Source organism: Falco cherrug, chromosome 8 (genome assembly GCF_023634085.1).
Source record: "Falco cherrug isolate bFalChe1 chromosome 8, bFalChe1.pri, whole genome shotgun sequence".
NCBI classification, from domain to species: Eukaryota; Metazoa; Chordata; class Aves; order Falconiformes; family Falconidae; genus Falco; species Falco cherrug.
The window spans coordinates 21,728,505-21,747,186 of NC_073704.1; the positions used below are offsets into that span (position 1 = coordinate 21,728,505).

General features: G+C 36.3%; 1 protein-coding gene across 4 annotated transcripts in view; it reads left to right on the top strand.

Moving 5' to 3' along the window:
- LRP2 (LDL receptor related protein 2) overlaps positions 1–18,682 on the top strand; it is a 128,036-nt gene that overhangs the window by 44,492 nt on the left and 64,862 nt on the right. For all 4 annotated transcript variants that reach the window (XM_027810692.2, XM_055718826.1, XM_027810694.2 and 1 more), the window contains exons 14-30: positions 909–1,111; positions 1,742–1,882; positions 2,819–3,022; positions 3,909–4,101; positions 5,290–5,415; positions 5,717–5,847; positions 6,617–6,754; positions 7,641–7,922; positions 9,100–9,339; positions 9,964–10,083; positions 10,456–10,572; positions 11,284–11,661; positions 12,563–12,811; positions 13,595–13,806; positions 14,281–14,465; positions 15,406–15,634; positions 16,754–16,931. In XM_027810692.2, coding sequence (XP_027666493.1) covers positions 909–1,111; positions 1,742–1,882; positions 2,819–3,022; positions 3,909–4,101; positions 5,290–5,415; positions 5,717–5,847; positions 6,617–6,754; positions 7,641–7,922; positions 9,100–9,339; positions 9,964–10,083; positions 10,456–10,572; positions 11,284–11,661; positions 12,563–12,811; positions 13,595–13,806; positions 14,281–14,465; positions 15,406–15,634; positions 16,754–16,931 — 3,326 coding nt within the window. The remainder of the gene's footprint in view (positions 1–908; positions 1,112–1,741; positions 1,883–2,818; positions 3,023–3,908; positions 4,102–5,289; positions 5,416–5,716; positions 5,848–6,616; positions 6,755–7,640; positions 7,923–9,099; positions 9,340–9,963; positions 10,084–10,455; positions 10,573–11,283; positions 11,662–12,562; positions 12,812–13,594; positions 13,807–14,280; positions 14,466–15,405; positions 15,635–16,753; positions 16,932–18,682) is intronic.

Below are 18,682 nucleotides of genomic sequence, written 5' to 3' on the forward strand. Positions count from 1 at the left end.
GTATCTTTGCTCCTTTATCAGAGTTTAGAAAGACAAGAATGTGTTTAGTAAAATCTCTGTTTTTTTGGAGATGAAACTTGCAGCAATACCAAAAATCTCATAGATGTTGTACAAGTAGGCAAGAGGCAAGGGCATAGCCTGCAAGGAATGTTAAAATACAGCTCACTGTCCACTTGTGTCACATCTTGCACGCCTACAACATGAAACTAAATCACCCAGGAAACAGTAGAGCTATAGAATTCATCTAATTCTGTAGAAATTCCTTCATGACTCCGTGAAAATAATAATGTAGTGGTATTGTTAGGTATTGTGTGAGGATTTAAATGTCTCTCCTAATATTTACCCAGAAAAATATTGCCATAATATCTTGCATAGAGGAGATAAAATTTATTAGCATTTGGTTTTCTTTGGTTTTGCATGGGTGATTAGTTCAAGGCAAAGAAAGTTGTGGTTTTGTTTTGTTTTGTTTTTGAAGTACATACCTAAGATTTTATTTTTGGCCAGTGGTTATTGCAGCCATAAATTTTTTATTCAAGGTTTCATGAGTATTTCAAATTGCTACAGATGTCTTTGGTTTCCTCTGTTCGGCCTCCTTTCTTTAGTTTTCTCTCGGTAATTATGAATCTTCCTACATTTTTGTGTCACTGTCTTTACTCACTTTGTTTTTTTGGAAATTGCTAACGCTTTTGATTGCTCTGTTTTCTTTACCATAGCTTTTATGTTTATGTACCCTGTATGTTTAGCTTAATCTCTTCAGTTCATTTGGTCTTTTTCTTTGTACTTTGGCAGCTTCTATGCAGAAGGAAAAGCCAGTGAATGAATTAGTAATCCTGTATCCTTTCCTCTGTTAATAACTTTATTTTCTAGAGAATATTTTGTAAATAATTTTAAAACCATCTTTGTAACAGGAGAACAATAGCTCATGGAGGCTCACTGATTCCTCATCCATATGGAATCACTTTATTTGAACACAATGTTTATTTCACTGATTGGACCAAAATGGCAGTTGTGAAAGCTAACAAGTTTTCGGAATCTAACCCTCAAGTGATCTACCAGTCTTCACTGAGACCTTACGGAGTGACAGTTTACCATGCTGCCAGGCAGCCATATGGTAAGACAGTAAGGAGATTATTAAGGGAGGTTTAGGAAGTATCTTACCAAAATTTGTTAAAAATTATGAGACGCTGTTATTTTGCTGTAAAGAATTAATAATTATGATACATAAATTTGTATTGCAAAACTGGACTGGTTTTTATCACACTGGTTTCATCTAGCTCCTGTAGCTGACGACCTACCAAATGCAACATTTAAGAGTTGGAGGGCTTATTAAATATATTGATATTTTTAAGAATCAGCCTTGTGGTTATGAATAGTATTGGTGTTTGGGACTTTTTTTCCTCAACACCACAATGAGGGTGCAGTTGGAAAAGGCTACCAGTGTGAATTCTGTGAAATATAATTCTGAAGTAGATCTATATGCAGAAAACTATAGCTCAGATTATGGCCTCAATGCTGTGTGCTGAGTATCTCTTACAGAACTAAATACTTTGAATGCTAGTAAAATCTGATGTGATTTTGGTGCATTCCAGGACAGAACTGGTGGTGTATGATTTCCATGTGATGCAATTCCCACAGAGTCCACATGATTTATTGTGGATGTTGAACAAAATCCTGGAAATTAAGATAATGATGCCATTAGGCTAATAGATGAAGTTATAATCCTATCTCTATTATTTTCCAGTAAGAAATCCTTGTGGAAGTAATAATGGGGGATGTGAACAGATCTGTGTTCTCAGCCACAAAACAGATAATGATGGACTAGGTTATCGCTGTAGATGTACACTGGGCTTTGATCTACATGTAGATGGACGACATTGTGTTGGTAAGAAAATGCCTTATGATTGTTGGAAATAGCACTATTCCATTAGCTCTAGAGTTATTTCTAGAACATCCTTTCACTTCAGTAGCTTTGTGGGTTCAATACGCCAAGGACTTCATGTTTTTCCATCACAACTCATGTTGACAGCATTAAATAGAGTAATTTCTGCTGATGTTCACCTCAAGCCACAATGACTCAAACTCACCACCTTTTATGAGTATTTTAAGAGACTTAGATATGGAATATGTGTGGACAGCTTTATGATTAGGCTTTTAATCCTGAAGTCAAACATGGATGATTGCTAGTAAGCAGATTTTGCATTATTTTGAACATGTAAGCCTACTTTCATGCGCAATAATGTGTGGATTAGTTTGTATTTTCCCTTTGAACGCACATGACAAGAATTAGAGATTCATTTTTGGAGCTGTGAGCTTCCATCAGCAGTCTCCTGCTTCTTGTTTGAGTGCAGAATGGTCACTGATGGGAGGTTTATCATAGGTACCTATTGGCAAATTGAGCCAGATGTGTTGTCTGTGGTTTTACTATTTGCCCATGAATTTATCTGGCTAGCTCAGATATGATCTGTTATATTGTGGGTCCACGTAGCCTATGAGTTCTTTTTTTGTAGATAATTGTAAAGAGGTGAGCACAGAAGATGATTACTCTTTATAGGGATATTTTATGTAAAGACATACTAGGACTACAGTAACAATGCAAAGGAATACCTGACCACGTCATCTAAAATTCTGGTTTGGATTTTGGTTTTCTTCTTCAGTTCTTAGGTCTGTGTATATATAAATTCCTATTTTCTCATTTTTCTGTTTTCTATTTCCAGGCTGTTAGTGTTGCCTAAGGAAAATAAAGCTTAACAGTTAATTAATGCTCAATTGTCTCACCTTGTGAATAAATAAAGACTGTGTCTGATCTTTTATTTTGCAGCTGTGCAGCAGTTCCTGCTGTTTTCATCTCAGCTGGCAGTGCGGGGGATCCCATTCAATCTCTCCACCCAGGAAGATGTGATCATACCTGTAACAGGGAGCCCTTCATACTTTGTTGGAATTGACTTCTGTGCTCAGGATGACACCATTTTTTTTTCAGACACAAGTAGAGACATGATCTATAAACAGAAAACTGATGGTTCAGGTGAGAGTCATTCTTAGGAATTGTAGAGTAACTGTGGTAAGGGGCAGTATAATATATATTTGTCAAAAGAAGCCCAAAAAGTCACATTATGAGATATACAGATAAAGCTTGGTGTCACCCCAGTAATCAGAAAAATGTTTGTCAAAGATGTTTGTTCAACTCCTATTAAGCTTGTTGAAATCTCCTATTCCTTGAGAAGCTTGCTGACAGTGTTTGGGATGACCAATTTGAAGCACTTCTCGCATCTAGTATTTGTCATCACCAGTCTGCATAAACAGTATGCCTTTCAGTAGTAAGAAACTGGGTTTCTCTTTTCAGTTTCCCTATCTGGAAAGCAGGACATTTGTTATACTGTAATATAGAAAAAGAACATTATGGCTGTGAGATTTTGAAACTATATTTGTAGTAACAAGAAGAATATTTCTCTCCAACGTATAGTAATGTTCAAATACATATTATGTGAGCATGTAGTCTTCTGAGCTTCCTTGCTGCCTTGGGTCAGAGTAATGGTAGGCTGCAGCTGACCATTACTATGCAAAGAGCAGGTAAGGTCTGGCTGTTGAGCTAGATGTCCTTACTGACCTTCATTCATAAAACTCCTCTTGGGGTAAACTTAGTGACAGATTTTTCTCTCATGTTTGGGTAGTCTTTATTTCTCCCGTTTTGCATTTGTGCTCCTGCACTTAAACTTCCTTTGCCTGGAGCAAAGGGCACCCACCCACCCCCACCCTACCCCCTGCCCTTAGTTATTGGTCTTTTTATATTAAGTAGTACAGAAGCAGCATCTTTACCAAGGGAAACCATTAGTTTTGTGAACGGAATACTGCATACATGTTATTTTCTCTCTTCCTAAACATTTAAAATCATTGTGTATTACAAATTCTAGGACGAGAAATCCTGACGGCTAATAGAGTGGAAAGTGTTGAAGATTTGGCCTTTGACTGGATCTCAAAGAATCTATACTGGACAGACCCTCGATACAGGAGCATTAGTGTAATGAGGCTGGCAGATAGATCTAGGAGAGCTATTGTTCAGAATTTAAATAATCCTCGATCAGTAGTGGTTCATCCTGTTATTGGGTAAGTTTAGCTTTGATTTTTACTTGAAACTGTATGAACAAATTAATGGTTTAAGCAGAATTGGTGAGGTTAGTTTTACATCTTGTTCTGTATTTGTTTGGATTTTTATTTTTTTGCAAAATACCAGATCTTTTCAGTTCTCTTGTGTTTATTTTGTTTGTTTTATTCTGGCCTAAGATTCAGCACCCAGAGGAAAGGGCAAGGTTGTATGGATTCTGCATGAAAGAAACACTCAAAATAATTCTATTTAAAAGCACCAGTTTTTTTCTTTTACTCCTATGTGTTGATAAACAGGCAAAAGAACTTTGTTTCTTTGTGTCACTCACATTAGAAAGCTACTTCTCATAGCTGAAAGATAAAGTTTTCGAAATGATTTTTAATGTATTTTCAGTTCCCAGAACGCTAACCTTGGTTCCTTTATTTTGTCTATCTGAATTTCTTTATTTGAAACATGTTAGATACCACTGGGTATATTTGATACAGACCTCACAATATGTGATTCTGTGTACATAAAATGAAGTCCTGCTTTTCTTTGATGGAAATGCTTAACTTCCAATTCAATACTCTGTTATTTGGCCATGCCAGAACAACATTTCTTTGACAGCATAGTTCAGCTTCCTACTGCCATACTGCTAAATTTGTAAATTCTTGGATATCGACTTTTCATGTTTACTGACCAAATATACTATTTTGGAAGCAATCTCATAAGAATAGTGTTGAACTTGGATCCTTGGCTGTCCCAACCTTTTTTGTTTGCTGCTTTGTGAAGTTATTTAACACTAGCTTCAACTCTTTGACTGTAGGCCTAAGTCAAAAGGATCAGGAGAAAAATTTTTTGTAATATTCGTGCTTACGTGTAAGTGTTACCTGAAAGATGCTTTTTTGCTTGATTCTTCCTCCCTGTCAGTACTTAAATAAAATCCTTAAAAATTTTAAGTTATGGATATTTTATATCTAAAGGGACAAACCACTTCCAAAGGTTTTGCAAGTTGTTCTGCACAGGATAAATATTAATTGTTGGTGCCACTACCAATTGAGGAGAAGGATATGGTCAACATAACGTGGTAGTTTTTTTAAGGTATGTGAAGATGTGGCACAAAGAAGGATGTTAGTGCTGTGCAAATGTTTGTTCTGTTTAATTACGTTATATCATTGGGTTTATGTGTCTTCTGACATGTGTCCTTTCAGGTATATATTCTGGACAGATTGGTTCCGTCCTGCAAAAATCATGAGGGCCTGGAGTGATGGGTCCCATGCCTTGCCAATTGTGAATACAACGCTAGGCTGGCCTAATGGCCTAGCCATTGACTGGAGGTAAGGACAGTGCAGAAGACAGAGAAATTTTTTAGCTTTTTGAGTAAATGTGTTTCTTCCTTTAAACTGTTAGGGATCAAAAATAAAAGAATTGTGTCAGATTGTGTGCATTGGCACTTTCATATTGAAGACCTTATTTTTCAATTTGTTGAAAAGCCTGTAAAATGTAAGATTCTCTCAGAATCCCTCCCCACACATTCCAATAGCCTCTTGTCAGGTTTAAGATTATTTGAGAAAATGTTAGTGCTTCCTAATGGACATAATGTCACTTGAAGAGATATGACATTTTAATTATTTCTAGTTCTCTAAGGCTGTACTGGGTGGATGCTTTTTTTGATAAAATCGAGCATAGCACCTTTGATGGACTGGACAGACGGACTCTTGAACATATTACACAGATGACTCACCCATTTGGCCTTACTATTTTTGGAGGTAAGTTTGGCATTGAAAATTATTATCTATTATTATCACAGATTTTTTTCCCACATGATGATCTGTGAGGATGTGAGCTAAAAAAACATAGCCTTTGTAATACTGCTTTTCCAAAAAAAAAAAAAAAAGCACTGTTGAAAGTTTCTATAAAAAATAGGTATATTTAGTTTTGCTTGTTTTCAGGACTGTTTTGATGTGTATTTGTGTTTAGTTTGAGGCAGATCAGGTAACTCCTTTAGTGCAACAAGGCAGATATGCTCTACTTACTATTGCAGCTTCCAAGGTGTGCTACTCATGCTGGACAACCAAGGTAAATGACCTCCCTAGAGATGATCAGCAATTTCAGGATTTTATTTATTGTATGTAGAGTTTTTCAACGGATTTGTTGTGTGTGAAGAAAGATGTCAGCATCAGACCCATTTTTGATTTTGCGTAAAAAATACCTTCAATGATATCCTAAAATTTTCTGGAATTGTCCTAATGACTTATAAAATTCCTTACAATTTGAGATGTCAGTTGAGTCTGTAGTCTGTTATATTGCAATTTAAGTGAAATCTGAGAGGGCTTTTTCTAAGTTATGTCTGCCTGTGACTGAAGGACTCACTTTGACTATGTTAGTGATAAAAGTCCCTTTGTCTTTTTCATGAAACAGGTATGAGAATTATTAAATTTACATGAAAAGCCTTGCAGGTTTTTTTTTCTCATGATGCTTGATCTTTTGTGCCATATTGATCTGTAATTGTTATATGTTAAATGTCTTTCAAAACAGGTTATGCTTATTTCACCGATTGGAGACTTGGTGGAATAGTTCGAGTGAGGAAGTCCGATGGAGGAGAAATGACTATTATTAGGAGGGGCATTAGTAACATTATGCATGTTAAAGCATATGATGCTCACTCCCAAATAGGTGAGCTCTTTTATTGTACAGATGAAAGACATAAAATAGGGAATAAGAGGCAAAATATCAGGACAACAGGTTTCCACTCTCAATATTAGAAATGGCTTTACTGAACTGTAACTGACATGCAGGGGAGGCAGCACAGGCACTTGCAATCACACATCATTAATCTCACTGTTTTGTGACTGTACGCAGTTTTCCTCCACCACTTCTGTTACTTTAATAACCTTGTAAAATGAAATTATGATTCCATTGTATTTTGTGTAATTGTATCACTGATTACAACTTTGTATTTCTCTTTTTCTAATAGAAATTTTAGTTAACTATTTATTTTGAGGAATTGGGTAAATGTTTATTAATGAAACTACTATTCTTAGAATAATCACTGTGCACATCTCTATTTTTTTTTTTCTTCTTTTCACACCTGAATTCTATGTAATTCTGTGATCTAAACCAAGGATTTGGTATTGTAGTTAATGCACTAGAACACCCAATGCACTCACCAAATGTATGATCAAACCATGTGCTAAGGTTCACCACCTATTTGGTGTCCAAAGATTGGATCAGGTCTCCCAGCCTTGCTCAGACAAAGGTCCTTTTTTGTGTTAGTATACATGTTTCCAGACAGTTGCTGAAAATTGGCTGGAGTTTAATAGCGTGTTCTTGGCTTCCATAAACATTTGTGTCAATGAAGAGTATATGGAATGTGGGATTTATTATTATGACTTAGTATTACTGTCAGTGACCTTGACTCTGTTTTGCAGTGTATGCAAAACCAGGATTTGCTATGGCATCTTTTCTTGTAAAACATGATTTTAGTGTTACTATGCACTTTTAGTAGTTCCAAAACTCTTATCGGTAGTGTATACATTGATCTTCTCTATCACTTTTAAAGGCTCTAACTACTGTAATAGAGGAACAAATCCTAATGGAGACTGCAGCCATTTCTGCTTCCCAGTACCAAATTTTCAGAGAGTTTGTGGTTGTCCTTATGGCATGAAGCTGGCTTCAAATCAGTTGACATGTATTGAAGATCCATCCAATGAGCCACCCACTTTGCAGTGTGGCTCCTACTCATTTTCGTGTGGTAATGGAAGATGTGTGCCTCAATACTATCAGTGTGATGGTGTTGATGATTGCCATGATAACAGCGATGAACAAAATTGTGGTTCTTTAAGTAAGTAGTCCCTGTAATTTACAGTTTAGTATTAGTTGTTTGCAGTTCAGAAAGTTTAATGGGTCCATCTGATTTCACTGGAATAAACCCCATTTTTTTAGGGTTGCATCTGTGGATAAACCCTGAAATATACTTGGGAGATTAGTTACTTTGGAAATTATTTGGGTAACTCATGGAAATATGGGATTCAACACTGGCCACCCAGAGAATGCAGGAAAATATTTATATCTCATTAGTTCTCAAAATTCAATTTACAGAGTAACAAAAAATTACCTTCTAAAGAAAAAAGCTGTCTTTATTCTTAGTGTGTTTGTAAATTTTAAAAGATATTGGAATATTGCTTTCTTGTCTTACTTTGATGCATGGGAACAGACAAACCATCTTAAAGATGAAGACTTTTAAAAACTATCACCATAAGAAAAATAACAAAACCATATGCATTGTCTAACCTTCCTCTAAGATTAGAGCAGCACCTTTTACTTCATTTAACATCTGAATAGAAATGTTACTGTTTTCATTAGGTTTGGGCACATCTGAACTATTTGTTACATCTAGATTTTTACAGTGAAGTGGATTAGAAACACATTGGTTGATTTCCTGGTTTTAGTGTTAAGTGTCTCACACAAGTGAGATTACTGATCAAGTAAATTGAGAGAACAATGGGATAATTATAGTCAATAAGATATTGAAGTGTTCTTGGTTTTTGTGACATATTTGGTGCTTCTTTTTTCAGAGTGAATTGTTTCTTTTAAATCACAAACTAAGAAAATAGGACACATTAAAAAAATGTGCTGCTTGATGCGTAGGACTAACTAGTGTGACGAAGATAGAAGCTTCTTCTTAGTGGGCTATTTTAGAATAACTAGAATGTCTTTTGGGAAAAAGGAAAGTATAAAGCCTGGCTGCTTGAAGAAATTATTTTTCTTGTTCTTTAGATTGTTTTGAAGTGCTTAAGTATTTAGTAAATTCTTGCAGTTTGAAAAAGCTTGTAAGTATTCTATTCAGTTCTGCAGCGTGTTGTATGATAGACAATTTCATTTTAAGCAATGTGCATTTTAGAATTTGATGCATATTTTAGACATTCTGTAAGTATCCTAAATGTATTGAATGCTCTGGCAGGGATGGCAAGTTTTGGGGATCTTTATAAAAATGTCCTCCTGTTCTGTTTTTTATTTAGACAATACCTGTGCTTCATCAGCTTTTACCTGTGCCAGTGGACAGTGTATTCCAGGTCGCTGGCGTTGCGATAAACATAATGACTGTTTTGATGGCAGTGATGAATTGCATTGTCCTACACAAGGACCCACTTCATGCCCTGTAACCATGTTCACCTGTGATAACAGAAGATGTATTCCTAGGATCTGGCTATGTGATACTGATAATGATTGTGGTGATGGGTCAGATGAAAAAAACTGCAGTGAGTGTCACAACTGTCTGTTGTTTTTTACACAACTGTGTATGTCTACATAGATATGTCTGTTGGTGTAAGGATGAAATTAGGAAGAAAGAACTAATATCTAAGTTAGACTAATACCTTGCAGGCCATAAGATGTGGAAAACTCATCTAATCTGAACTACCAGAGCCAAGTAAAATGCAGAAAAATAATTAAAACCAAAAAAAGGCGGATGTGATAGTTATAATCGTGGTGCTGCGTAATGCCATTCGTTGTAATTTACAGCAAAAAGCAGCTAAAGCTTAGATGTTCTAGGCACTTATTTAATGAGTGATGCCAGTAATGACTAATGGTGTAGTCAGCTAATCTAGTCTGGAAGTTTTTACCAGAAGACAGATGGTAGTTTTTTTGTACAATTTTTTTAGTTTTATTTACTATTGTGTCGAATCCTCTGTTTGTTTTGCATGAGTCCAAGCCTACAGATGAATAAACAGTTACCCGATACTAATGTATTAGTGATTATAATCTGTGATTGCTAGTTGTGCATTACATGCTGCAAGTTAGTGATACTTTCTACTGTCTCAGTACTATGCTGATTTCAGAAGAGAGAAAAGGAAGACTTCTGCATTTATTGCCATTCTTAATAGCTTTCACAGGTACTTGTGAACCCAGGCAATTTCAGTGTCCGGATCATCGCTGTATTGACCCATTCTATGTTTGTGATGGAGATAAAGATTGTATGGATGGTGCTGATGAGCGTGGCTGCAGTAAGTGTTTTGTTGAATGCCTCTTTATTGTTTGCTCACTCTTGCCCCCTGAGGTGTCTTTGGTGACATCATATTACCAGCTCCAAGATAGCAGAATGCATAATAAACCTATCCATAAATTAACACTGCTTGTGATGCCTGTATTAGCATTTAAGTAAGCTTTTTGCTCTCTAGACTGGTTGCAGAGGGCTGAAATCTTCTGTTTTCTGTAGATTCCAAGGTCACTGCGTTTTCTGTGTCCCAGGAAAATCATGGTTTTCATTGGAGCTTGGACTCCTGATACCATATCTGACTTGGGCACCTGTAGAGAATTTTGGTGCAGTCTAGCTCTATAAAATATATAAATAACATCAATAATGTTTTATTTTGTAGTATATAACTGCAGTGCCACAGAGTTTAAATGTCTAAGTGGAGACCAGTGTATCAGCACTTATTACCAGTGTGATGGTGTTTTTGACTGTAATGATCACTCAGATGAGACTGATTGCCGTAAGTATATTGAAGCTGAAAGAAAAGCTTCAGTTATTAGATGATGCTTCTGAAAATCTCCTTTATCTGCTATATGAAATAATTGGCACTACTGTCCTTAAAACTTCAGCATTCTTTTTAGGGAAACTTGCCTATAAATCGTTTTCTGAGCAGAAATTTCAAACACAAGCAGGTTCCAGCTCAAGAGTAGATTTTTCTGGCAAAGAGTAGAGTTTGCATTCCTTTTGCCTCTAATGTTTTATTTTGCTTGGCACCTCAGTCTCAGGGTTTTAAAAGAAAATTAAGAAGTTTATTCATTCAGAAAACTGAAAACCTTGTATCCATGAGAGTTAGATTGAACCTTTTCCTTGAGTAATTTTGTACATTTATGTTACTTAAAATGTTGCAATGCAAGACTTTGAATACTAGTCCCAGCAAGTAATTTCATATTGCTTTGGGCATGTACGTAGATACCAATATCTAGGTATTAATATATGCTTGCTCAAAATACAAAAAATGGTTGAATTGCCTTGGTCACCATATTATAAAATATGAGTTAAACTGGCGAGTCTGAAATGTCATGTAGATTGAATGACTGTGATTCTATGGCCTCATGTAAAAGCAACACAGTTCTTAATAGTATTGTATTTACTTATGCATACTTAACTGAACGTAGTGATTTTCCTTCTTTGTCTAAAATTGAAAGAGCTTCTGAACTGTTGAATGTTTTAGCTACAAGACCACCAGGGATGTGCCACCAGAATGAATTCCAGTGTCAATCAGATGGCAATTGTGTTCCTGCTAACTGGGAATGTGATGGCCATCTTGACTGTGCAGATGGCTCAGATGAACATCATAGATGTCCTGTCAGGACCTGTCCTCCATCTCTATTTCACTGTGATAATGGCAACTGTGTCTATCGAGCATGGATCTGTGATGGTGATAATGACTGCAGAGATATGAGTGATGAGAGAGACTGCCCTACTCAACCTTTCCGGTGCCCCAGCTGGCAGTGGCAATGTCCAGGTCACAGTATCTGTGTGAATCTGAGCAAAGTATGTGATAATTCTGCCGATTGTCCGAATGGAGCTGACGAATCCCCATTGTGCAGTAAGTTACTGTTCGAGCATCCACTATAGCCTGCTATGTGCTACAGCTTCAGAAAGAAATGGAATATTCAGCATGCCGTATTTAGTGTAGCAGTATTTCTCGTAGAAATTGTAAGTGTGCTGAAATTAGAGCTCAAATTACTAGGTGGAACTTGATTGCAGTGAAAGGACACTATGATGATGACTGATGAATTCATGAGCTATGTCCAGTCTTGTGCTCTGAATTCAAATGTGACTTCCACTGACTTCAGTGTAGGTTTTCATACAGCAATATGGGGATGAGCTTTGTGTTCGTTCCTGAACACATTCACTAAAGCATGGGATGCTTCAAGTTCAGATGAAATGTGATTCAGTCTCCTTAATATTTTCTTTTAAATTTCTAACTTCAAAAATCATGGAAAAAAATCTAAAAGCTCACATGTAGCCAGAATTTTTATTTATGTTGATTATGAATTGATTTAAGCATAACCTTTTTCTTTCTTTCCTTCTTTCCTCCTTCTTCTCTTTAATCAATGCACATTCTCAGATGAACCTCAGCCAGGTATGATTATAAATGACTTCATTGTTTATTAATACAATTATAGGTTTGGTGTGGTACAGTAGATTTTTTTATATTTCTAGCTAGTTTTTAAAAAATTGTTATTAATACTTAGACAACCACCTGCTTAGCATTTGTTTACTGGCATTCAGTAGCATACCATGTTGTTACTTGCCTTTACGTGCATTGTGTGTGTTATATTTTGCCTAAGGGCCTCAATCCAGTCTCACATTGCATAACTGATGATTGTGCAGTCATGTTTTAGCAGAAGTCTTAGGCTAGTAATGTAACTGCAAAGTATTAAATTTAGCATAAGAAGCTTTTGTTAACTATTTGCTTATTTCCTTCCCCAACACCATTTCAGATCAGGAGAGCTGCTCTGACAATAATGCTGGCTGCACTCATGAATGTATTCAAGGACCTTTTGGAGCTCAGTGTACCTGTCCTATTGGATACCAGCTTGCAAATGACTCTAAGACTTGTGAAGATATTAATGAATGTGACCCTCCAGGCTTTTGTAGTCAGCATTGTTACAATGAGAGAGGGTCTTTTAGGTGTTACTGTGATGAAGGATACGTTCTAGAAACCAATGAGAAGACTTGTAAAGCAGCAGGTGAGGAACATTGGATGTCTAGCTGTCCATTGCTCTGTGTCTGGTACACTGACCATACAGAGGAGCCATATACCCAGTGGAATTTATCGCCACAACTTTCCTGGTTTAGGGATATGCTCAGGTTGTGGAAGATACTTGCAATTTACCTGCAAATAAGTTTGGCCCTTACTAATAGGGAGTTTCTCACAGTTTGCTGTGTTTGTTTGCTACTCTTCAGTTGTTTTTCAGCAGTTTATCAGTGTAAGCTGCTGCACCGCAATCTAATCACAGCAGCCTGTGGTTTTCCTTGATCTGTTTAGTCTCCTCCCTGGTCCCCATGCGGTCTAAAGGCAGGTAAAAAAGAGCAGGCTGGCTAAAAAGGAGGAAGAGACAGGCTGAGTAGAGTAACTGGTGATACAAAGAACGCTGGGGTTTGAGTCAGAACAGGAATCTGAGAGTGGCTTATGGAGCAATGAGGGTTGGATGTCAGCAGCAAATTGGTTGGACAATGGGAGAGATGACCTGACACCCATATATGAGACTGGAAGTGGAGTCTAGTAGAAAGAGCAAATGATGGAGAAAGGCTGGAGAAAAGCCAAGGTAGGTCCAAAAGTTGGGATGCACAGACCAGGTATAATATATCTTGGCCTGAGAATTGATTTGAATTTGTCCTTTCGATATGCGTATCTAGATACAATAGCTTTAATGCTATGAAGACATGTCAAATTACTTGGTATTTCTTTTTCTTACAGAATTACTGTTGAATAGTTTATTGTTTTATTTTAATTTCTTTTCCTTTGTCAGAGTCTGGGAATCTTCTTTTGCTTGTGGCAAGTCGTAACCAAATCATTGTGGACAACATCACCTCTCAGTCACACAGTATTTATTCTTTGGTTCGGGATGGGAGGAATATTGTGGCTATTGATTTTGATTCAGTCACAGATCGTGTCTTTTGGTCTGATACAACACAAGATAAAATTTGGAGTGCTTATCAGAATGGGACTGGCCGAAAAATAGTAAGTTTTGCTGAGTTACTCTTGTCTTTGCTGCGGAGAGGAAATGGAAGATGCTGTATCTCCAGTTAACAAAGGGGATAAGGGAAATCTCAACATCTTAAGAAGACAGATAACATAGATAGTGGAAACAATTTTGTAGACACTAAGCCAAAATTTCATACAGCTTTTTGAAAAAGAAAACTGAATGCTTTCAAGAAACCCTTTTTTAACGTCAGGCTATAAGTTAATTTTCCTATTAGTAGATGCCAATTTTCTTCAATAGACTCATTCAAGTTAGTAGGAGTGTTTAAATATATGCTTTGTCAGCACTTTGCATATGTACATTGTGACTTTCTGCATAAGAGACCTAGAAAATATTGGAGATTTTGTTCCCCGTTTTCCATATCTGTAGAAGTGGAAAGGATAAAAATTTAATATCAACTAGTTTGTGATCTCTCTCTCTCTCCCTTCCTCTTAATTTTTGTTATTAAACAGGTGTTTGACAGTGGTGTCACCGTGACTGAAAGTATAGCAGTAGATTGGGTAGGTCGCAATCTTTACTGGACAGACTTTGTTCTGGAAACAATTGAAGTCTCTAAAATGGATGGGAGCCACAGGACCGTGCTGATTAGTGAAAATATAACAAACCCAAGGGGACTAGTGTTAGATCCCAGAACTGAGTAAGATTTTTTAAAAATGTTTTGTTTTGAAAAGATGCATATTTTGTGATATAACAATATTAAAATTTGAGATATGTCCAAATTGTGTTGTAATTATAAATGACAAGTGGAAGAGAAAACTTAAGATGATTTTTTTTGAAATAGTGTGCTTGCAGAGTTGACTTAATATTTGAAGTCATATGGTAATTATTTGTAATCTGTTGCTCTGTTTCACTATAGTAAGACTCCCCGTGTGCCGCCTCCCCCCCAACAGATTTTCTTAAATCTGATTCCTAGTTAAGAGCTATTAATTCAAAAATCTGACATATCATTATCAGTTGGTGGTATACCACAAACTTCCATGTAATATTGTATGATATGCTTACCTGGGAAGGAACAGGTTCCTTCATAGCCTGAAGTCTAAAATAATTATCTATACTATATTAATCTTATCACAAAAGCACCTTCCCATTTCAGATAGCAAGTGGCATAGAGTAAATGGAATGTTATGATGCAAACTGTTAATATACAAACTTACTGCTTTTTAAGCTCTTCAGTGCCTTGAGCTCTGTTTACTGCCAGCCATGTGGGTCTCTTCAGTTATAGTGCTGTTGACATTATCAATGCATGCCTGTGAAAGTACAAACCCATATAAAATTATTATTTGGCAACTGCAGAATCAGATTATAATCAACTCTGAAAAACAGTGACAACAGTAGTTTCTGTATGCTGCTATTATTGACAAATGAAAACAGCAGTAGAAGTATTAATTTTTACAACAGAAATTATGGTAATATCTTAGGTAGGCATATTGCTGAAATAAGTAATTTCAGTATCATTGTGTAGGACTCTTCTTTAAAAGGTTGTTTCTATTTTTTGGCTAATGAGTCTTTGTGTAACATTTCTCAATAGGGAGCTAGGTGTTTTTTTCAGATTGGTAACTACGAGTTACTTTTTTCAGTGCTCATGTAATGTTCTGGACTGACTGGGGCCAAAACCCTCGAATTGAAAAAGCCAGCATGGATGGCAAAATGCGAACAGTGATTATTAACAACAAAATCTACTGGCCTAATGGACTCTCCATTGATTACCCAAATAAACTTCTCTATTTTGCTGATGCTTATCTTGATTATATTGATTTTTGTGATTACAATGGAAACAACAGACGACAGGTGGTTGCAAGTGATCTGGTAAGACATTAATAAGAAGCCATTGTTTACCCATGGTCTTGCTGATAGTACTTAAAAATTTATTTGGGCTGTCATAGACTTGGATGTATTTTTCCTCAAAATACTTAGGTGAAGCAGATATGAAGTATTTCAGCTGCTTGTTGCAGCTGGAAAAAGGAGAATTGCATATCCTATTCATAGTTTGTCAGGTGATCTTCAACAGAACCTGGAGCTGAGGGTAGACCTCGTGCTTAAGATGATTCTCATTTGTTCTGTCTGCATGCGTGAAGTCTAAAGGTGATTATCTGACACTGCTGCTACTGGCTGGTGCATTTGCTGTAGGCAAACAGTTTGAAAATCGTGGAAAACTTTCCTTGGTCACCTTCTGTGAGTGATGATTGCTACTGTTCTTGACAGCAGTGAAGGGTTTGGTGCTGCCAGGACTTGCTGTGGGCAAGGCACTTGATGAAGACATCCCCCTTACAGGTGATCTCCAAGTGAGGTGCTGCTGGCAGCTCGTAGCACTGTCCCTTTACTAGCACAATAGATCAGATAGATGTTCAGGTGGTACACATAAGCTGGTATAAATACCACATGTATGTTTTCAAGAATTGAACCTTGGAGCTTTTGATTTTGGCTAGAGAGACAACTCGTGATACAGGAGCTGGTACAATCTTTCTTGACGCACTCCTAGTTTCCTGAAATTTAGATAAGCCACGTTCTTCGACCCTCTGGTAAATTATCGGGGAACTTGTCAGAGATGCAAGGTCTTAATGGGTCCATAACTCTCAGTAGACGTTTCCTCTTGTGCCCTTGAAAATCTGCAATTTGGTCTTTATTTGTTGGTTTCCTGTGTTCTGTTCCTACAGTTAGACTGCTTTGTTAATTCCTCATGCTGTACATCTCAGAGGGTCCATTTAGCATTTTCATTTTAAGAAATGTATATTTCCCCCATAATTAATGTCTTGTTTGTAGGGAATACATGCTATTTTTTACTCTTCTGCTGAAAAATCTCTTTTGAGACACAGCTGCTTTTTTTCTTATTTTTAAAAATTATGCTCAGCTTTGTTGTTACTTCATTGCAAGCTTTACATACACAAATGTACAGAACTAAAGTTGGTAATCATCCTTGCCTTTTAGATACTGCAGCATCCACATGCTTTAACTGTCTTTGAAGATTTTGTGTACTGGAGTGACCGCTATACTAATCGAGTAATTCGGGCCAATAAATGGCATGGAGGAAACCAGACAGTTATGATTTATAACATTCACCAGCCTTTGGGGCTTGTGGTAGTCCATCCTGTAAAGCAACCTAGTGGTAAGTTCAGCAAAAGAACCTGACAAAAATAAGTCATGCAGTAGTGTCATGCATAGACACTCCTGGAATCAGTCTTGTTAGCAAATGGGCTGGGTTTAAACAAACAAATATTTGATACTATTGACTTGCAGCTGAAGGTCATTTTAGCCTGCCCAGCCTGCTGAACCAGCTTGTCCAAGCTGCTGTTTAGGGAAAGCAATGCAGACAGCATGTAGGCATAATGACTAGCCAAAAAGAATAATAGGGAAGTAATATGCCATTTCCTTGCACTGTTTTGAATGTTTTTGTAAGAAAATTGGAGCATTCTGAGAAAGCATTTTAATTTTTAAAATTTGTCTCTGTGGCATACCAAACTCAGTATGTTAGTAATATCATTCTTTTAGGTAAGATTACTGTTATCAACCTTCTGTGAAAGCACTTTTGCATTTTACTTAACGAAATAATAATAATAATAAATAAACCCCTTTGTTGCATTCAGGATTCCCTCTGAGATCGTATGCAGGTGAACTTTTGCATCTGAAAGACTGGAAAAAAAAAAAGACTATATAAAAAAAAAAGTTATTTTTCTTTCTGTTAGATAGACTTATCTTCCAAATCAGACTTTTCATCATTTCATGGTGTGACTTGAAGAGTGGGAAGTATATTTACACAATATTGTCTTTCATTTTTTGCTGTATTTCTTGTGTATGGAGTGTTTCTGATTATGAAATAAAAAAGTCATTGTTATATTATTAGTGGTGAGGGCAGAGACTTGCATCTGAGTAAGGGACTAGTAATTATAGCACTATATTTGTTTTGTTAACAAAACCTTCCTCAATCATGTTCAGAGCTAAAACTGCTTAGCATTCTCACTGCAAATTGCTCAGTCACCAGAGGGTACCATTAATTTATGCATCATAGTTCTGGTTTAAGAGGTTTTGTTTCAAAACCCAAGGTTTTAAAAAACTTTCTACCACTGATGGAGAAAATTGTTTTTTTTTTTTTCTTTCATTGTGTTAAATTAGTACTTTTTATGATTTTTCATTTAGAATTGTTCTGTTGTACTTTATATGGCCAGACAGAAGAGAATAAATGACTTGCAAAATAGCAAAACATGCTAATGTTTACAAATTAAGAAATAATTATTTGCTGATTGAAATTCCAGACACAGTATTAAAACTGTCATCCACTGTTCTTTTTTGTAAATTATTAGATCTTACACAAACTAGAGTTTAGATTTGTTACACTGAGATGAATAATTTTCTTGTGGTTTGAGTCTTGAGTTTATGCCATTGTTTTATTGTCATTTTATTAACTTGTTTCCAGTTCTTGTTAGTTTTTATATTAAGAACAATTGTGTCATTTTCTGGAACTTCCCAGCTTCTTAGAATAATGCTTGCTGCAATTGCTAAGGATGATATACTCAAAATCAGATCTCTGTTTTCTTATGGAGATGGTTCATAGTGAAAAATTCTCTTTAGCAGCAAGTTTGTGAAAGTGATCTAAATGGTTGAATTGTAGTGTATAGTAATAAAAGCACTCAGTAGCGACCTCCTTCACTGTCTTTTTTACATTTTACAAGCTTAGAATGACAGTTTCAAAGTGATCCAAGAAATTGAACATTGAACTTCCACAACCTTTGAATGAGGTGTAGGCAACAACTTTATCTCTTTGGTTTTCTCCAAGAAGCTTCAGTAAATAATTTAAATCTAGAAAGGTTAAAATGATCAAAGACTCAAAGTCCTACAGGCCTCCTGGTACTGTTAGGAGAA